The 22,500-nt window shown below is 44.5% G+C and overlaps 1 protein-coding gene across 1 annotated transcript in view; it reads right to left on the bottom strand.

Annotated features, from left to right (window-relative positions):
* The window catches only part of cdh8 (cadherin 8), a gene marked incomplete at both ends in the record, with an annotated part of 166,457 nt that overhangs the window by 129,940 nt on the left and 14,017 nt on the right, over window positions 1–22,500 (bottom strand). The window contains one exon of the mRNA XM_083652610.1: window positions 9,617–9,911. Coding sequence (XP_083508736.1) covers window positions 9,617–9,911 — 295 coding nt within the window. The remainder of the gene's footprint in view (window positions 1–9,616; window positions 9,912–22,500) is intronic.

Raw genomic sequence — 22,500 nt, 5'->3', positions numbered from 1 at the left:
GAGGTCAGTGGGACCCCCCAATAAATAAATAAATAAATAAACAAATAAATAAACAAACAAATTAATTAATTAATGCATACATACATACATACATACATACATACATACATACATACATACATACATATATAAATAAATAAATAAATGCATACATACATACATACATACATACAATCAATCAATCAATCAATCAATCAATCAATCAATCAGTTTAATACATGTCCCAGAAGGGCACTTTGGTTCACATCAGACAGTAGTGGATAATTACAACATCATTACTAGTTTGAGATTAGTAATAAAGGCACACTTCAGAATTGAGATACATTATTACTAGTTTTAAAGTAATAAAGGCACACTTCAATATTATACAATACATAAACATTTGTTGCATTATGTACAGATTCCAAAGGACCATCTGCTGCCCTCATACATACATACATACATACATACATACATATATAAATAAATAAATGCATACATACATACATACATACATACATACATACATACATACATACATACATAAATAAATAAACCTATTATATTTTCATATTGAAATCAGCCGTGTTCTGTATTCAATCTGAACCCTAGGTCTTATTTAGTTATTTCCCCAAAGGAAATTGCAGTAGGTGCTTAGGGGGAGTTCGGCTCATTCCAGGGGTAGCTCCCCCCCCCCCCCCCCCCCCTAGTGCCTCCTTTCCACCGTGCCTGGTACTGTAGGTGCTCATGCCTGATGGGTTTTATCTTGTATAGGTGCTTTGAACACACTGTGAGATGGAGCTCTTTGTTGCCGTGGTGATGATACACTATGCATGTTTTTTTTTTCCAATTACGTAGGGCGACGTGACCTTGTGTCTCACAAGAGAGTGCCCCACAAGGTTTCCTCGAAACGAGATCTTGCTACGAGATTAAAGGAAGAGTGATGATGCGATTTCTTGGCCACTATCGCTGATCATAGTTGCACAAAAAGCTTATTTTCTCTGCCTGCCACAGGTAGCCTTGTTGCTATTATGCGTTATAGGACATTGAGACAATTTCAGGAGGTGTGAGGTTTGAGATGAAAGAACCTACAGGTTTACAATGTGTTGCTTGCACATCTCCCCCGTTACTGGTGAATGAACTGGTGTCCACAGCCCCACCAGGACAGACCTGGACTACAATGTCCATGGCCAGCCGGCTGAAGGTCGTCTCAGTGACAGGCAGGGGGATCAGGGGACTCTGGTAGTATGGCTTTGGGGGGTGGCCTCCTGACACTCAGCACACTGCTAGCAGTAATCCTCGAGCACCCTGTTCACCCTGGGCCAGTAGAACCTCTCATAGGTTTTCTCCACTCCTAGGTGCAGCCCCAGGAGGTGGGTATAGGTTAGATAGCTTGAGGCTTGAACACAAGCCTCAGTCACTTTCACGTCCTTCTAGGCCTCCATCAGATGGCAAAGCGGCCCCCGGGAAGGTGGCTCCCTCTCCCTGTGGTGTGAGAACTCTGAAAAAGACATCGCCTCCATTACCCCTGGCTATCAGCCTGGACCTTCTTCATCTGTGCCACGCTTTGCCATTTCTCTCTCCTCTTCGTCATCTGGGGTCTGGCTCTTCATCCACTGTTTCTGGGCAAAGAGCTAATGCACGCCAGTGCAGCATGCCTGTGCCTCCATCCCTCCCACGCTCCTCGTTGTTGGTCCGGGCCCCTCATGCTCCGGTACCTGGCCACTATGTGACCATCTCTCCACACCAGCGCTGCTCCTGGCAGAGTCTCCATGATGCTAGACCTTAACGCTGAGCGGTAATTGTGGTAAGTGCCCTCCCTCCAGGCTGCAGCAATCCCAGTGGGAAAGTATTGGTTGTGCACCGCCTTGCCTGGAGATGAAATGTGTTCTGTCCGGTGGCCTTTATGGAGGACCTCAGCTCCACAACATGAAAGGAGAAGCTGGAGAGCACTCATGCTTGTGGTGGGGCATTGTTAAGAATGCTCTTACAATTATTGAATAAAGAGAATAAACAACAAGCTCCAAATTAGACCGCCTCAATGACTCATTCAGAGAATAGAGAAGCGCAGCCTTCAGAAGGCAGCAGGCTGATGAAGCCACAGGTTGCCTCAGGCCAGGGCAGAGTCACATGCAGCACTCTAAATGAGGCTTGGACAAGGCGAGGCGCGCTGAGTGGACCTTACAGGACCTTTATCAAGTGGCCAGGTGGACGGTAAAAACAACAACTACAAATTTGTACTTGTTGGAAAATTTAAAATGTATACTCCATGGTGCTTTTATAAACAGTCAAACCAATTTTATTTGTGAACGGCATAGTATTGAACCACCCATGTGATTTTCGGGCAATTTGATGGAAGAAAAACAGATTTCTGATGGGAAAACTTTTCATTTCGGGTAAAAAAAAGGACAATACGAGGGTTACACTACAAATGAACAGTGTTACCCTGGTTATACCCCTACCTTACCTACACTACAGATTAACAGTGTTACCCTGGTTACCCCTACCTTAGCTACACTACAAATTAACCGTTACCCTGGTTACCCCTACCATATACCTACACTACAAATGAACAGGGTTACCCTGGTTACCCCTACCTTAGCTACACTACAAATTAAGTGTTACCCTGGTTACCCCTACCTTACCTACACTACAAATGAACAGTGTTACCCTGGTTACCCCTACCTTACCTACACTACAAATTAACAGTGTTACCCTGGTTACCCCTACCTTACCTACACTACAAATTAACAGTGTTACGCTGGTTACCCCTACCTGACCTACACTACAAATTAACAGTGTTACCCTGGTTACCCCTACCTACACTACAAATTAACAGTGTTACGCTGGTTACCCCTACCTGACCTACACTACAAATTAACAGTGTTACCCTGGTTACCCCTACCTTACCTACACTACAGATTAACAGTGTTACCCTGGTTACCCCTACCTTACCTACACTACAGATTAACAGTGTTACCCTGGTTACCCCTACCTTACCTACACTACAAATTAACAGTGTTACGCTGGTTACCCCTACCTTACTTACACTACAAATTAACAGTGTTACCCTGGTTACCCCTACCTTACCTACACTACAAATGAACAGTGTTACCCTGGTTACCCCTACCTTACCTACACTACAGATTAACAGTGTTACCCTGGTTACCCCTACCTTACCTCCACTACAGATTAACAGTGTTACGCTGGTTACCCCTACCTTACCTACACTACAGATTAACAGTGTTACGCTGGTTACCCCTACCTTACCTACACTACAGATTAACAGTGTTACGCTGGTTACCCCTACCTTACCTACACTACAAATGAACAGTGTTACCCTGGTTACCCCTACCTTACCTACACTACAGATTAACAGTGTTACCCTGGTTACCCCTACCTTACCTCCACTACAGATTAACAGTGTTACCCTGGTTACCCCTACCTTACCTACACTACAGATTAACAGTGTTACCCTGGTTACCCCTACCTTACCTACACTACAGATTAACAGTGTTACCCTGGTTACCCCTACCTTACCTCCACTACAGATTAACAGTGTTACGCTGGTTACCCCTACCTTACCTACACTACAGATTAACAGTGTTACGCTGGTTACCCCTACCTTACCTACACTACAGATTAACAGTGTTACGCTGGTTACCCCTACCTTACCTACACTACAAATTAACAGTGTTACGCTGGTTACCCCTACCTGACCTACAATACAGATTAACAGTGTTAACCTGGTTACCCCTACCTGACCTACACTACAGATTAACAGTGTTACCCTGGTTACCCCTACCTTACCTACACTACAAATTAACAGTGTTAACCTGGTTACCCCTACCTGACCTACACTACAAATGAACAGTGTTAACCTGGTTACCCCTACCTTACCTACACTACAAATTAACAGTGTTAACCTGGTTACCCCTACCTGACCTACACTACAAATTAACAGTGTTAACCTGGTTACCCCTACCTGACCTACACTACAAATCAGATCCGACGGTGTGCTGCTGACGGGGCATCAGTGCAGGGGCAGCCATTACCTTTGCCACCCACTTCCTGGCATTGTGTCGCACTGTACTTTGGGAGTCGATCCACTAAACAATGAAAGGCGTAGACAGTCCCTATCTCCAGCATTGAGTAAAATGAAAGTCACAGAGGAGGCAGAGGAAGCGACACGTCTTATCCGGGCCGGCTCTTTTAAAGCAAGAACAAAGAGTCTTTCTCCTTCATTTCCCATTAACCTCTATGCTCCTCTATGCTCCTCTATGCTCCTCCGCACACAGGAAACACGCTGACCTCGCCGGCCCATGTCACATATCTCATCCGGCTGCGGGGACAGCTTCCTATGGGGGATGGTGACATTCAACGAGGAGGAGGAGGTGGAGGAGGAGGGAGGTTCTATCTGGCCGTGGTCCTTGACTGATAAAAGGTGGCTGTTGATATTTGTCCCTGGTCGCACTGATACCGCATGGATACACATGTGACGGACGAGCCGCTGGGTGAGACATCGATGAAGTCTGGATTAAACGTTAGCACTGCTGAACTCCAACTGGGGGGGAAGGAGGGGGGGGGGGTAGTGTGATCTTCCCACGCGTGCGCGTGTGATCTTCACCTCGCTGTCAGGTGAAAAGAAGTGGACGGGTGTCTTGCACATGATGTAGCGGAGGAAGCATGTGCTAGTCTACAACTCTCCGCAGATCGGCGGATGGGGCGGAGCAACGATCGGGACAGCAGGGGGAATTGACCGAGTATAATAGACCCTTCTCACGGGGGGGCATTTTGTGTCGGAAAGGCAGGGTAAACACAGGTGCAAGCCAAACACACTAATGAGGGTTTCAAACTTCCATGATTGGGATTTGGAAACCCTCGTTAGTGTTTTGCTTGCACCTGTGTGTATTCTGCCTTTTCGACACAAAATGGCCCCCGTGAAAAGGGTCTATTGAGGGAGAGAGAGAATGGGAGAAAAATGCGGAAAATAAAATAACTTAATCCAAAAAAGAATACTGAAAAAAGAAAGGACTGGCAAAGCTCTGGGAGTGGATGAGGCTGTAGAAGAACCGGCCTGTGGTCGTCTGAATTAGATCGTTGATCATTCCAAGCAGGTGGGGCCGCGCCAAATCGCAAACACACGCGCCCACTCAGCATTGTTTGAAGCGACGACCAGACATAACTTAGCATCTTTTAGCGCGCGGCGTAACGACTTTGGAAGACTTTTCCGTGTCAGTGTGTTGTTGTGGAGATTGGCTCACAATTCAGCAGACTTTTTTCAACACATCAATATACCCCCTTATCTTCTCCAGCCTTTCCCCCGTGGACTTTAGTAGTTATGCACAACTCAAACCCGCCACCAAATCTGCACAAATACTCGTTTCCACTGCGATAAAAAAGATGAAACTCCATTGTAGAAGAGGCCCTGCGATTTATGAATACGAGGCGAGAGATGAATGACTTCTCGTTTGTTCGTCCGGGCGTCTGATTCGTTCCATTATGCACGGCGCACATGAAATGAACACAACCAGAGGAAAACGAGTCATTTGAAAGAGAGGCCTTTCAAGCCGACAACTGAGCATTTCCAGAATGTTTAATTAATCAGCAGTGACAAAAAGGGAACAACAATCAACAAAGAGAGACGCCGATTTCGTACGCCGCATTTCCCACCGGCAAATCACACAGAGTGCCGTCGACTGCCACTTTCGCTCCCCGTCCCCATCGGCACAGCTTTCCCCCCTCCGCACGGCACCGACAGAGCCCTCCGCACGGGAACCGACAGAGAGCCCGCGGAGAGAGAGGAGCGCCGCGTCTCAGCCGCGATCCAAACAACAGGCAGCGCGGGATCAAGTAACGGCGCGCTCAGACAACAGATGTCACCGTCGTGTTTACACGCTCGACTTCTGCGTCATCGCGAGACGCCGGCGCCGAAAACGGCGGAGGAATCGCCGTTAAGACGAGGGGAAACCGATGCTGCAACGTCTGCCAGATGGCATGACCAAACAGATTCCATTACATATCTAAAGCACCATCTGCCCTAGCATGTTGTGTCAGACACATGACAGGTAACAAGAGAGAAGCCGCGAGGAGGAATCACAATAACAAGCAGCATAGCGCCCAACAACAACAACACCTCCAACTCTGATCTCCTGCCGGCTACTGATGGAAGTATTGTCGACAAGGCTCCCGCTGCCGGAGGGTCAGTCGGTCGGTATATAAGCGAGGCGCGCTCGGAGAAAAACTGCAGCGTATACTGATCCACTCGCGGGCGCTTCTGCCAATCCAGGGCGAGTTATACGCTTGAATTATGTGATCAGACAGCGGTCATTTAAATGCATGGATGGAATACGAATGTGAATAAATGAATATATTAGCATACTGTTAAATGTTAAGTGTTTGCCAGTGGTTTTTGTGTACTAGTTTAGAGGGGTTGGAAGTGTTGTTGTGAGGATGGATGCTATTCCGCCGCAATTAGCAGCACTCCCGTTTGAATTGACAGATTGAATGACAGCGTGGTGCTAACAAAGGTTGCGCTAATACATGCAAACTGTATGATTCATATATATATATATATATATATATATATATATATATATACACACACACATGAATAGCCTACAGTGCAGTAAACACTCATCTTGAACTTTAGGCAACTAGGCGTCTCGCGTGCTATGTGCGCTCGGTTCCTAGGCTCGCTTGCCCTGCAGCTCGCCGAGCTGGCCCTGCAGCCTGCATACGCAGCTCGCCCCGCTGCGCGCCCTCATCCTGGCTGCTCCCTCAGAGATGCGGGATGACCTGGAGCTGACAACATACAGTACAGCTGTCCATGGCTGAAGATGGGGGTTCTGAAGCCAGACTCCCACTTCTTTCAGTGTCTGCGCCTGGGACTTGATTTTGCTCGTATGACATCACTGATGACATCACAACCTCTTATGACATCACTGATGTCCCAATGCCTCGGACATCACTGATGATGTCACAATTTATGACACCACTGATGACATCATCACTGGGGTGTGTGTGTGTGAGTGAATTTATGACATCACTGATGACATCACAACCTCTTATGACATCACTGATGTCCCAATGCCTCGGACATCACTGATGATGTCACAATTTATGACACCACTGATGACATCATCACTGGGGTGTGTGTGTGTGAGTGAATTTATGACATCACTGATGATGTCATCAGTGGGACAGACAGAGCCGTAGCTCCCTTTTATATACTGATGTGATGATGCAAAAGCGACCAGCAGGGGTCCTTGAGGAGGATGCAGGGGGTCTGCAGCAGCAAATAGCCACCTTCATTTAAGTGAACACAATCAGAGGATGTAGAAGAAGAACTGTTTTGATCATAGTTTCTCTATTATCTCTCTACGTGCAATAGAGCTTAACAGTCATGTGACATCTCTTGCGCCGGGAGTGAGTTTCCCATTAATTTTCTCCATAGACATTTCATGCTCTGATGAAGGTCTTGCTGACCGAAAGCTTACAATAAATGTGATTCTTGAAATTTAAGTGTGCGGAAAGCCCTTCTTTCATTGTGGATTCTGCAGTTTTTTTTTCAGCACCTTGAGCGGTGGTCCTCCCTCAGCTCCATAGACATTTCAAAAAAATCCTTGTATAACCAGTTTTAAGACTGGAACCAAGCCAACCCATGACCTACTGAATCATGAGAGACCATAAAACATTTCAGTTGGAGCAAAAACAAAAAAATAAAGACGAAATGTCTTTCTTTTTTTGTGGATTTTTTTGTAAATGTCTATGGGTAAAATGAATGGGAAATGCACTTCCGGTTCCAGTTATGGAATTCTCCACAATATCATATCAAAGGGTAAAAATACTCTCAGATTTGGGTCTGAGAGATACAATCTCATCAAATGGGGGGGGGGGCATCAGAGATGGAACGTCGGCCATGAGGTATGCCTCTCTGTTGGGTTGCTATTTCTCTGAAGATGAAATAAATAAATAAAACTGTGTTATCAGTTTCTCAATGCCTCTGATACAAAGTGAGCTATTCCGCACGGAATTTCAATAGCGTGCTATTTGCTGCTCCTACAGTAATCCCTTCGCCACAGTGTTGTGCGTCCTTTGCCAAACGTTCTATTCAGAGCTTCACAGTGCTCTGATCACAGGGGCCATGCTCATATTGACTGCACACATGAAAGAGGCCGTACAAAAATCATCCACATATTCCCAAATGCTGAGATAACCGGGCATATCATCTACGCCAAGGGTTCCCAACCTTTTCAGACTCATGGCCCACTTGAACATCTCAAAAATATGTTCTAGGCCCACATCTGACCGTAAACAGTACAGAGGCCAAATAATGCGTTCTCAGACCACTTTTTATTTTAACCATAAAATGAGCTGTTCAACAGCACCACATGGAAATCAGAAACTAAAAGTGAGTCTGCAATGGACTAATTACCCAATAATTGATTACAAATTAAATACAACATTCAACAATGGAGAACATAATATATATATATATATATATATATATATATATATATATATATATATATATATATATATATATATATATATATAGTTGTTTGAACCATTTGTTTCTATATTTCATCCTTATATCTTCATTTGCAAGACGCTCACAGCTGGCAAGCTTCTTGTTCTTACTCATTTTCAAGCAGCAGCCCATCAGAGATACCCTGTCGCTGGCATCAGCACACAATTTACTGCCCGGCAGATACCAGAAATTAAGTCTGCCCGCTGACTAGAGACGGACATTTTTTCTGCACTCCCATGGGTCACGGGATGATGGCAACAATATCCCAGCTTTTATATATAATAAATATGAACATGCGGTTGTAATATGAAGAAACACTATTATCCTTTTAAGTCTTCCTGGCTGCTCTGGTGGCTGGTTGGTTGCAGGCAGACAGACACCTGACCATGTGTGCATGACCTGGCCTGTACAGTGCTACATAATACTGTGTGTAGATCTGTGCTATGAACGAATTTAGCACGTGCTATACTGTTTTGAAACACATTTTTGTGTTTTACTATCCACCTTATGTTCCAACAAAGAGGTCAGCCAATTACTTCCTATTGTGTTGACACTTCCTGTGACAGTACAGTACTAGTGAGCAGGTTAAACAGACGCTGTTTTGAACAGGAAGTCATAACACAACTGGGTCAAGTGGGCGGGGCTACATAAGGTGAATACTGTTTTGAAACGCATTTGTGTTTGGATTTTGTGTGCCCTCTCTGCGACATAAAATGTCCTTTTCCCGCCACGGACCTCTTTAAGTGAAGAACTGCACTACTTGTGGTTGTTTGTCGAGATGGTAACATACTTTTTAATATAGGCCTGCTACAATGTTATAGCCTGTGCTACAAAACGCTCAACCTCTGTAGCAACAGTGCTAAGTGCAAAAAAGTGAACGTACAGCCCTGAAAAAATAGGAGTAGGAGACAGGAGTATTTTTGTGGGGATGGGGCAGGAGTGAAACCCCACTCCTGCGTCACCCTCAGACAGGAGTATTTTTGTGGGGATGGGGCAGGAGTGAAACCCCACTCCTGCGTCACCCTCAGACAGGAGTATTTTTGTGGGGATGGGGCAGGAGTGAAACCCCACTCCTGCGTCACCCTCATACCGCAGCCGACTCACCGACTGTGGACATCTCGGGGACGGACGCTCTGTACGGGCCTTCCATGAACTGCGGCGGGTTGTCGTTGATGTCCTGCACTTTGATGATGAACTCGGACGGCGGCTCCAGCGGCTCGTCCGTGTCGGCGTTGACGACCTGCGCCGTGAGCGTGTACTCCGCCTTCTCCTCGCGGTCCAGCCTCTTCATGGCGTGGATGTCGCCCGTCATCTCGTTGATGGCGAAGATGGTGCCCGCCCCCTCGCCCGCCAGCACGTACTTGATGCGCTTGGAGCCCACTTCCAAATCCGTGTGGAGCTGCAGCAGAAAGGGGGAGCAGAGAGAGATAACAGTTGAAGTTTGTAAAATGTGCAGCAAAGTCATCAAGTTTCATCTCATCCTATAGGGGTTTTAATGAACGCAGGCTGAGTTGCTCAGCAGATTCTGCAGCTTCACACGCTGTAAATGCACTAAGTGTACAGTATGTGACGACACTGCACTTTTGACAGCGGGGATCTATGTGTTTGGCCGCTGTGCTCGGAGGCGGCTGTGGTAGCCCGGATACTAAACGTGGCACAACGTACACTTTGCTAAATGAGGCCCGCTGGGGACAATAACTTTATAAGTAGCACAGGAAGTGGACCTTATCCCCCTCCATAGTGCCGTGTTATAGATCACAAATACTTCATACCAATACTCAGGGCGGTAGATATTGCTCCCCGCACATACATTTTATTTATCGATTTTTATTGAGTCAAGTTGGGGTTTTTTTAACAAGAAAGAAAAATACAAAAAAAAACAAAGCAAAACATAAACATTTACATAAAACCTATACAAACACATACACAACCAGACTCACTCAGAACTCAGAACCCCCCCCCCCGCCCCCCCCCCCCCCCAACCACAAAACCAACAAAGATATCAGCTCACAGCATATATATTCAATATAATATGTGCTCTTCAGGACAAATCAACCCGGGCAGGATCAATGAGTGGACAGCTCTACCACATAACAAAAGAAGAAGAAGAAAAAAAGACATACGCAACCTATAGCTATCACGGAGATGTCCATGGTCCACAAATTGCTTCCACAAATGCATTCCACGCCATAAAAATGGTCTAATTTAGCGTCATGCGTACGGGTCACCACCGACATCATCACCATGACAGCCAGGTCCACCGCTGAAGAAGCCCATTGTTCAACAGGCAGAGTATGAGGAGGCTTCCATCTCCCCACACATCGATGAAGTCCACTAAACCAAAAGGCGAGAGAGGTGCTTTGAACGTGGCGCTACACGTTGCCGTGGTTACCATACGAACGCAGCAGAAACAATAAAAAACAAAAATAAAAACGTGGCGCGCGATGATCACTCATACTCACAAATAACCGAGGCCCCTAAAAGTGACTGGACGATGCTTCCCCCCTGTTATTTCTGTAATTACAGTTTCATTAGCTCACCAAAGCAGCATTACGTGCTAGGCTGAGCCTTCGCCCGGCGTGCAGGCTGACTATAACTAATGAGGGTGACAGCGCGACACCAAGATCTGTGGAGTCAAGACGCGACGCGAGGCCTCGTGTTGTTTCAAGTGGATTCTGAGATGAAGGCGAGGAGGTGGCTGTGATAGATAGGAGCGGAGGAAGAGAGGACAGCGGGGGGGGGGGGGGGGGGGGGGGGAGACAGAGATAGTGAGAGAGAAAGAGAGACGCCACCTCTCTGAAATGAGACAATGGTGCTGTTAGTTCAATGAAGACAGGGACAGCGTCTTTTACTGCGAGTCACCTTTGAATTATACGCTCCTTGATTCCTGAGGTGAGCTACAGAAACACACTATTTGGAGAATCCGCCTACTACAGAGAGTCAACAGCAGGCATTGTCCAAAGTCTGGCCCGGGGGCCAATTGATTTGAAGTGGCCCTCGGTTTGTCTCTCAAAATATACTATCTGTGGCCCTCCAGTAATTGGTTAGTCAAGCAAGTTGAATTTGATTTCTTTCTGTTCACCTAACGATGACAGCACTATCATACAGCTTCTTAGACAAGCACCAAGTAGGAGGAACAGCACAGGCAGAACTAATGTTTTCAGATGGTAAAGAAAATCCTTAGAGTACAATTCTATTACAATGTGATTTAAAAGAAATACCCCATACATTATGATGCGAGAAGCAGCTGCCGCGTGACACCCCTGGTCTACAGACTATTCGTAGCATTTCAGCAGCTGATTGATATTCGACAATTCAACTGTTTCGCTTTTGTCCGTCGATGTTGAACAGATTATCTATATAATAATCTACATGTGAACCACAAATCCTCGACATACATATTCGTAGAATAATTTCAAATAAGCATCTCATCATCAATTATTTTCAGATTTCAATATATGACAAATCATTTGAAAGCTTACAATCTGCACTTTTATCATCTGCAGAAAAGAAAACAGACCCTGGCCTACTTGTTACCCAAAATACCACACAGGCACACCCTGTCACATTCAGTGTAGCGCCAGGTGGCGAGAAGAATCAGGTGTGTGGAACGGGAAGCGGAACATCATCTGTTAAACATCTCCAGCCAAAGCAAAACAGTTGAATTGTTGAACGTCAACTAAAAAAAAAAGCTGCGGGAATATTGTTACAAATCCTCCCTCCGAATAAAGTGTTACTTGCTGACGGGAGGAGAGAGAGAGAGAGAGAGAGAGAGAGAGAGAGGCGCGCGAAGCAGAACGTTTGCAAATTCAACAATGCAGTCATCAAAACATCTGCATGCAGCAGCTTTCCTTTCATTTCCTGCCGCGGCGCGTCCTGAGGGAGCGCGGCTGGCGTGCAGAGCGGCGAGGTGAGAACGGGTCTGTGGAAACGCCGACCTCCAAAGGCCCCCCGCCATGTTTTCATAAGCCGCGGCCTCTCTGCGTACGCGCCCGTCTCCGCGGTGTTGTTTGCAGACACTGACAAAGCACATTCACTTAAATTGTCACACCTTGCACTTTTGTTTCCCTAATTGTGCCATCATTTCACATGAACGATGTAGCTCATTAACACAAATGCCTCGCTACATCCTGCACACTGAGAAAGCCTCTAAATGAGCTCAAATTAATGACATTCTGTCACTTTTCCTTTTCTTTTTTTTTTCTTTCTCTTTTCTCACCCTATGTGTGAGTGGGTGAGCGCGTATCTGTGCACACGCGAGGGGGCGTGTGTGATTCGGTGTGCGTACGTCTCCTCCGCAGGAGGTAAATTGAAAATTTCAGCTTGCACGTTGATTTTGGTGATATCGTATATCAAATATAAAACTTTGCTGAAACTTTTTTGCATTCCAAATAAGGAGGCTGCATAATCTGTGGTTTAGTTTTTACCGTTGTATTTCCCTGTTTAAGTCAATGGGTATATCGATGTACATGGCACTAATAGTGACAGGATTAGGCTGAGAGAGTGCTGGAAACGACAAAGTTAAACCTCTTAAAAATATCCTTTACAAAAAAGGATAATAGTCAATTCAAAGTTGGTTTTCATGCAAACTGTTTTTTCTCGTTGTATTCTCAGTTCATAAGTGAAAAGTGGCGTTTCAATGATTCTTTTAAATAATGAAATTTAATGTATGCTTCAAGTTCAGGATTTAATAGAATTTTGAATTGTGTTGACAAGTGTCATACAATGGCTGAACATATGATCTTGCATCAAAAAACAACTAATGAATTATTGATACTGAGCCTAACATAAATCAGCATTTGCTGATAAGGCTGGGCAATACATTGATACTATATCGATATCGTGATATGAGGCTAGATATCGTCTTAGATTTTGGATATGCTAATATCATGATATAAGTGTTGTCTTTTCCTGGTTTTAAACGCTACATTACAGTAAGTAGGAGAAAGAGCCAGCACACAAAAATGTCCTTTCGTTGAGTTTATTCCAGCTTAACACCAGGTACAGCACACGGACGTTTCAGCCTAACGGCCTTCTTTACTAAGTATCTCCTGTGCCGTGCACCGAAAACTTTAAAAACACCGGTGAGTGTGCTCGCTGCTGGCTTATGCCAGTTTGTTTGTACATTACAGTAAGGTTATGTCATTTTCTGAACTTACCAGACTGTTCTAGCTATTCTATAATACCTTTATATAATAACCTTTTTTTTATTTGCCTTTACCCCCTGTCATTAGATCCACATTACTGATGATTATTTATCAAAAATATCATTTTATTATTTATTTTATTTTATTTTGTGAAAGCACCAATAGTCAGTCAGGGAAGGAAACCGCCATCTTTGCAATTTTATTTTGTTCAGTGTTGTTTTAGTGCTTGCCACATCTCACATATGACTTTGACTTACAACGGAACATTTAGCCCACTTCTAGAGCATACAAAGATATATATATTGTGTATCGCCGTTCAGCCTAAAAATAACGAGATATGATTTTTTCCTGAAACTGGCAGAGCTGCATGTAACCATGCAGTCACACACAGTGCTTGATATACTGATATGGTCTCCTCTAAATGCCCTATACTCACGTACTTGTTCGACAGTCTCCACACTGGAGTGCATAAATGATCATGAAGGGAGAGGGGGGGTGGGGGGGGGGGGGGGGGGTGTCTACCACAGGTCCCTGTCATTATCAGAGTTGCCCGGGCAACTGAAACAGCACCAGCAATCAGTGACATTGACTGTGGCATTCAGGAAACAAGCAGATAACAGACACAGCGACTTGGCCTTGATGATAATGGGCTACAATACAGACCGTGGCAGCGTTCACAGTTCACAGGGACACTCAAACAGCATGTGTGAGTCATTGAAGTGGAGGCTTGTTTTAGACACATACTGTATATATCACACATACACTCAACCAAAGTGTCATTTATACTGTATTCTGAACGCTAACTGCAGAGTTGCAGAGATGTTAACTGGCTTGTCAGAGAGGCGGGTGAGAACATAGTACCTCATTTCTCTTCTGAAGTTAAGTTCCTACACGCATTTTGACCCATCTTCCACCGATTACTCCCATGAGTTATTGGAGAGAAATTGGCCAAATTTTGCAATCCGACAATCAAGAATTATAGAAGGTGGATCAGTAGGTTGATCATTACATATAAAATGTGCATATGTGGTGAAATTAGGATGGCAATGCATGATTAAGACACTAAAACAGTGGATAATTCATCAACATTTTGGAGAGTGCACAACAAAGTGAATTAGTAGGAATTCATTATTGGAGATGAGTCACCAGAATTCTGCAATCCGACAATAATAAATCACCAAATTTCAATGAAGAATGGACAAGAGAGTGGAAAGACAGTAGGGGCAGATTTGTTCACAGTCATAGAATAATGGCTGCTGTGCAAATTGAGCAGTATGGGTGTAAACAGACTATCATATCTGTTTTCATAGGCAGAGCCAGTCATTAGGACTGTTGCTTTCACTGTCTCCTCAGCATTGAAGAGACAGCCATCATACATGTAGAAGCTGCAGTGAGGAAGCATTCATACTAGGGATGCACCGATTGCCATTTTCTTGGCCGATTCCGATTTCCGATTTTTGAATAGTCTGACTTGCCGATACCGATTTTTGCCGATTCCGATTTTTTTTTCTAAAAACAACAATTGACAGCTTACAACGTTTTTGTAACTTTGTTTAAAAATTAAGATTCATAGAACAATTCTTACATCTAATGGGGATCCAAATAAACAAATAAACAATTCTTATCATTTGCATGAAGTAGGACCTTCTCACTCAAACACTCAAAATAAAAGTGTTCCAGGTTAGGCTACTGGACAGAGCTTTTTTGTGCAAATACAATGAATACAAAAATTAAATTAAATCCAATAGCCTATATCCCACAGCTATCATGCATTTACTTTTCCAAAAGAAAACAGGTGCAACAGAACATCAAAATGATCCATGGACAAGGAGTTTATAGACTGGCTCCAGACCAGTCCTCTTGAGTAGAGGGGAAATGAGTTTATGAGTTACAGTAACGATCTTCAGTCTGAATATCAGGCGGAGTTTACACACAGTCCGAAGTTTGGTATGCGTATTTTTATCTGCCATCCGAAAAAATATCGTCACGCACAGAAAACGTTGCACACTTGTGAGTCCGATGCATTTTTATTATTATGTCCGTCGATGTCGTTCTATTTGCATTACGAAACAAATAGTCTCTCCTGTATCCACGTCACGTTACAACATGACTTGACAGGCTGAGGCAGCAGCGCTGATGTGGAATGGAAAAGCAGGTCGGGGAATGGTTATCATACTGGACACCAAGCCGGCTGTGCGCGGTGGCGGGTTGCTGGAGCACCGCTTCCCGGGTAGAGAGAGCAGAGAGAGAGGGGCCAGTGAGGTGAAGCGAGCCGCTCTGACTGGACTCCAGCCGAGCGGGACTCGGCCGCATCTCTGTCTCCACGGCTTATTTTCGACTTGCATGTGTGACAAACTGCGAGCTTTGTCTACTTCACTGACGGTGAAAAAAATCCACAACGAGGAAGGTATGCTGGCGTGTGTGGTGTGGTGGCTGGGTGCCTGTCTCGGTGCTTTGGGGTGCGCGCACGTCATGTGAAAATCGGCTCACAGAATCGGCTATTTAGAGTGACCGGAACAGATCACCGATCGAGGCCGATCACGTGAAAATCGGCCATTTCCGGTCACGTGCCGATCGATCGGTGCATCCCTAATTCATACATGTAGAAGCTGCAGTGAGGAAGCATCCATACATGTAGAAGCTGCAGTGAGGAAGCATCCATACATGTAGAAGCTGCAGTGAAGAACAATCTATACATGTAGAAGCTGCAGTGAAGAACCATCTATACATGTAGAAGCTGCAGTGAAGAACAATCTATACATGTAGAAGCTGCAGTGAAGAACAATCTATACATGTAGAAGCTGCAGTGAAGAACAATCTATACATGTAGAAGCTGCAGTGAGGAAGCATCCATACATGTAGAAGCTGCAGTGAGGAAGCATCCATACATGTAGAAGCTGCAGTGAAGAACAATCTATACATGTAGAAGCTGCAGTGAAGAACAATCTATACATGTAGAAGCTGCAGTGAAGAACAATCTATACATGTAGAAGCTGCAGTGAAGAACAATCTATACATGTAGAAGCTGTAGTGAAGAACAATCTATACATGTAGAAGCTGCAGTGAAGAACAATCTATACATGTAGAAGCTGCAGTGAAGAACAATCTATACATGTAGAAGCTGCAGTGAAGAAGCATCCATACATGTAGAAGCTGCAGTGAAGAACAATCCATACATGTAGAAGCTGCAGTGAAGAAGCATCCATACATGTAGAAGCTGCAGTGAAGAACAATCTATACATGTAGAAGCTGCAGTGAAGAACAATCTATACATGTAGAAGCTGCAGTGAAGAACAATCCATACATGTAGAAGCTGCAGTGAAGAACAATCTATACATGTAGAAGCTGCAGTGAAGAACAATCTATACATGTAGAAGCTGCAGTGAAGAACAATCTATACATGTAGAAGCTGCAGTGAAGAAGCATCCATACATGTAGAAGCTGCAGTGAAGAACAATCTATACATGTAGAAGCTGCAGTGAAGAACAATCTATACATGTAGAAGCTGCAGTGAAGAACAATCCATACATGTAGAAGCTGCAGTGAAGAACAATCTATACATGTAGAAGCTGCAGTGAAGAACAATCTATACATGTAGAAGCTGCAGTGAAGAACCATCCATACATGTAGAAGCTGCAGTGAAGAACAATCTATACATGTAGAAGCTGCAGTGAAGAACAATCTATACATGTAGAAGCTGCAGTGAAGAAGCATCCATACATGTAGAAGCTGCAGTGAAGAACAATCTATACATGTAGAAGCTGCAGTGAAGAACAATCTATACATGTAGAAGCTGCAGTGAAGAACAATCCATACATGTAGAAGCTGCAGTGAAGAACAATCTATACATGTAGAAGCTGCAGTGAAGAACAATCTATACATGTAGAAGCTGCAGTGAAGAACCATCCATACATGTAGAAGCTGCAGTGAAGAACAATCTATACATGTAGAAGCTGCAGTGAAGAACAATCTATACATGTAGAAGCTGCAGTGAAGAACAAGCTATACATGTAGAAGCTGCAGCGAAGAACAATCTATACATGTAGAAGCTGCAGTGAAGAACAATCTATACATGTAGAAGCTGCAGTGAAGAACAATCTATACATGTAGAAGCTGCAGTGAAGAACCATCCATACATGTAGAAGCTGCAGTGAAGAACAATCTATACATGTAGAAGCTGCAGCGAAGAACAATCTATACATGTAGAAGCTGCAGTGAAGAACCATTCATACATGTAGAAGCTGCAGTGAAGAACAATCTATACATGTAGAAGCTGCAGTGAAGAACAATCCATACATGTAGAAGCTGCAGTGAAGAACAATCCATACATGTAGAAACTGCAGTGAAGAACAATCTATACATGTAGAAGCTGCAGTGAAGAACAATATATACATGTAGAAACTGCAGTGAAGAACAATCTATACATGTAGAAACTGCAGTGAAGAACAATCTATACATGTAGAAGCTGCAGTGAAGAACAATCTATACATGTAGAAGCTGCAGTGAAGAACAATCTATACATGTAGAAGCTGCAGTGAAGAACAATCTATACATGTAGAAGCTGCAGTGAAGAACAATCTATACATGTAGAAGCTGCAGTGAAGAACAATCTATACATGTAGAAGCTGCAGTGAAGAAGCATTCATACATGTAGAAGCTGCAGTGAAGAACAATCCATACATGTAGAAGCTGCAGTGAAGAACAATCCATACATGTAGAAGCTGCAGTGAAGAACAATCTATACATGTAGAAGCTGCAGTGAAGAACAATCTATACATGTAGAAGCTGCAGTGAAGAACAATCTATACATGTAGAAGCTGCAGTGAAGAACAATCTATACATGTAGAAGCTGCAGTGAAGACAACCTCGGCTGACTGGAGAAATTATCCTGTTGCGGTACTTTGCAACACTCTCCGCTTCATGCTAGCATTTGTTGTGCACGCCCGCATACACACACACACACGCACACACACACACACACACACACACACACACACCCCTCCATTTTCCAACCGCAACCCCCCAATCACGCTGCATGGGACTGCTTATCCTGTCAGCAGAGGAGGAGATGTGTCAGGCCTGCTGAAGACGGGCTTTTACAGCAATCACTGGAACCATCACTGTGTCCTAATGAGGACTATTCCACCCATAGCCCCCCGATACACCCCCCCACCATCCACACACACACACACACACACACACATCAGCCCTATAGGCTGCCAACCCAATGGCCAGAATAAAGCGTTGGCGTTGTAGGTTTCTGCGAGACACGCATGATGTCAAATCTCAACGTCAATTTGAAACAAAACATTGGCCTTTTATGTTTCTAAAACATGGCATTTTACGTTTCTGCAAAGCTACAATCTCGACATAAATTTGAAACAAAATGGCGGTTAATTTGAAAACCCTCGCCGGGTTTCCAACATTATACGCAAATAAAACAACTTTTAAGAAACATTGGTTATGTTTAGGCAAGGAAAACAACTTTAAATGTGCCATATTCCGAAAGATGAGAAGATAGATGCCCTTCTCTTCTCTGCGCGTGCAGTAGATAGAGCGACGCTAATACCCCTCCTGCTAGTTAGCTTAGCACAATTACTGGTACGGACTAGCCTACCACTGTTAAGTAGGGGTGTCACGATACACTCAGTTCACGATACGATACGTATCACGATACTGGGTTCACGATAACGATACGATACGATACGATTTTAACAATATTTTTTAAAACTTGAATAATGACAATATATGACTGGAAAAGTAGTATTTTATTTGAAATGCACAAATACAAAACATGCTGTTGTGGGAAATTGTTATTACAATAACAACTAGAAAAAACATGAGATTGGAGATAAGGCTTATCTTGAAATAGAATGAGTTACACCGTCACTCCGATTTACTTTGAACTAAAAGGTTTCTCAGCAGTATAAATTCTCATTATGCATCTTCAGTTTTTCTTCAAACTCAAACAACAAGACTTTTCTTAGTCTATTTTTTATGCATCTTCAGTTTTTCAACGATACATATCGTGACGTTTTACTATCGCGAAATTTCGTGGGACGATATATTGTGACACCCCTACTGTTAAGTCACTAAATACACATTCCAATAGGGCCAAGTGGTGACGCCCTCCGACCACAACACCCAACTTGGTCACCGTGCTGCTGTTTCAATAGCAGACTATATGCCGTGTATAACGTTGACATACATGTACAGTATCTAGAAACGTGATATTCGAAGTCTCCGTGGATTTGGAGAAACGTCCACTGGTGATATTTGATTCTGGCGAGCAGGCTGCCATGGGACTTCTTATCCTGTCAGCAGTGGAGGAGATTATGTCAGCCCTGCTGAAGATGGGCTTTTACAGCAATCACTAGAACAATCACGCTGTCCTAATGAGGACCATTCCACCCACTATAACCCACCAACCACCACCTCAGCCCCAAGCTCCACAGACTTAACCCACCAACCCCCACCTCCACCCCACACCTCCACCCCACACCAACCACCACCTCCTCAGCCCCAAGCTCCTCAGACTTCCTGTAAGTGTAGTGCTAAGTCCTACATGTGCGAATTAATGATTCTGCTCCTTCTGTCAGGGCAAGTGGAAGATAGGGCATGTGCTCCTCCTATGTTAGGTACCAGGAGGGATGGAGAGAGAGAGAGAAAGAGACTGGGTTGGAGAGAGAGAGAGAGAGTAAGGGAGAGAGAGAGAGAGAGGGATGGAGAAAGAGAGAGAGAGAGAGAGAGAGAGGGTTGGTTGGAGAGAGAGAGAGGGAGGGAGAGAAAGAGGGGGAGAGAGAGAGAGAGGCAGGGAGGAGAGACTGTCACTGTGATGCAGCGTGTCAGAAGCTGTCTGCTGTACCAGACTGCCTACAGTAAGCCAGAGTACTTTCTCATCTGTCTCTGAATCTTATCTGGCTCAGTCTTACTGCAGTTAGTCCTTGGCTCAGGTCAGAGATGTTCCTCTCTGCTGAGATTCATATAATAAGGGCCGCCCGGGTAGCGCAGTGGTAGATTCCCTGCCTCGTCCCTATACCAACACGAGGGTCACCGGTTCGAGCCCCCGTGTCGGGATACAGGCACAATTGGCCGTGTCTGTGGGTGGGAACCTAGTCTCTTAGAACAGACGAGTTGGCTTCCGCAATTTTCAAATGCTTCCGCCATACCGTCTGTACTTCGTGGGGGAGAATCATGCACCAACCGGAATGGGAAGCAGAAAGGCGGGTCTTCCGCTCATTAGTCCAATCAGAATCCAATATGCCGGCAGAAAGGCGGGTCTTCCGCTCATTAGTCCAATCAGAATCCAATATGCCGCATTCGCGTTTCGTGATTGGTCGGATTCCGCAGAACTTCCTTCCAGTCTGAAGGTTTTTTTCCCAACTTCCTTGTGCATGTTCTGGGGGTGTAACGTACAGACTGTATAGCTGCATTCGCCGGATGTAGATGATACAGTCTGTTTTAAGAGACTAGTGGGAACCCGGATGAGGAGTATTATGTCCTGGTCGCTGCATTAGTGCCTCCCCTGGTCAGCTGTTCGGGGGGAGGGGAACTGGGGGGAATTGCTACATCCTGCTAGTGAAACTCCCCGCTGTCATGTGGAAAGAAGCGACTAGCGACTGCACGTGTATCGGAGGAAGCATGTGCTAGTCTACGACTCTCTGCAGACCGGCAGAGGGGGTGGAGCAACGACCAGGACGGCAACGCGACAACTGGGGTGAAAACTGAGGGGGAAAAGAAAGATTCCCATAATAATATGTGTAACCGTTCAGACCTTGTAGTCTGATCGTTGGGTCTGTATTCAGATTGCTGCAGCCTGTTGCACCAGCTGAACGTAAGTTCTGTCTTAAGTTAGGGTGTAAAGTCCACACAAACTAGTTAGTTTGACACTAAAGTTGTGTCTTTGTTTAGTTGCACCACGGAGACGTAAGGTACATCTGAACTAGTAGTCCTTAAACCTCACACTAGCCAAAATAGTGTCACAGAAAATGAGGTGTACAATATCTGTGACCAATCAGTGAAAAGCACGGTGGAAACGGTCTTTATTTACTGTTGTTTAATTAAGTGGAGTGAAAACAGTCGGGACATGTTGCCCACCGCAAATTAGTGCTTTCATATTTCATCAACACTAACCAAATGAGAACCTTATTGAGTAACGTTCGTTTAGGTTCATATTACTGTTAACGTTTATCTGTGAGCCCCTCATCAGTATTGTAGGCTAATTTTCCACCATCCTGCCTCGCTAAATTATTGCGGTTATTTTAATTTGTATGCAGTGCTGCAGCTTGTGGGAAACAAAAGCGTGAGTCATAAATATCAAAGGGTGTAATAATTGATCACGGAGAGCGCGTTGCGGACGCAAAACCACGATGCGCCATGGTGCCAAGTTGCAATCCGTGCCAACTGCTATTTTATGGAGGACTTTACACCTAGTAAGACGTAGGTGTAAAATTTAAGTTCTAACTTATGCCTACGTTGTAACTATTTCACTTGGTGCAACCCAAATATTTTTAGTAGTGCGTAAACTCGGACTTAGTGAGACTTTACGTTCAAACTAGCTTATGTTTCAACTTACGCACAGCTGGTGCAACCCACAGTGTAAGGTAAAGGTAACATACCCTGTAGTCTGATCGTTGGGTCTGTATTCAGACTGCTGATGCTGTCAGGTAAATAACAGACCTTGTAGTCTGATCGTTGGGTCTGTATTCAGACTGCTGATGCTGTCAGGTAAATAACAGACCTTGTAGTCTGATCATTGGGTCTGTATTCAGATTGCTGATGCTGTCAGGTAAAGGTAACAGACCTTGTAGTCTGATCGTTGGGTCTGTATTCAGATTGTGA

This window comes from Poromitra crassiceps, assembly GCF_964638095.1.
Source record: "Poromitra crassiceps genome assembly, chromosome: 16".
Lineage (NCBI taxonomy): Eukaryota > Metazoa > Chordata > Actinopteri > Beryciformes > Melamphaidae > Poromitra > Poromitra crassiceps.
Note: the sequence above shows the minus strand (reverse complement) of the source record. Positions and strands in the feature narration are given on the sequence as shown.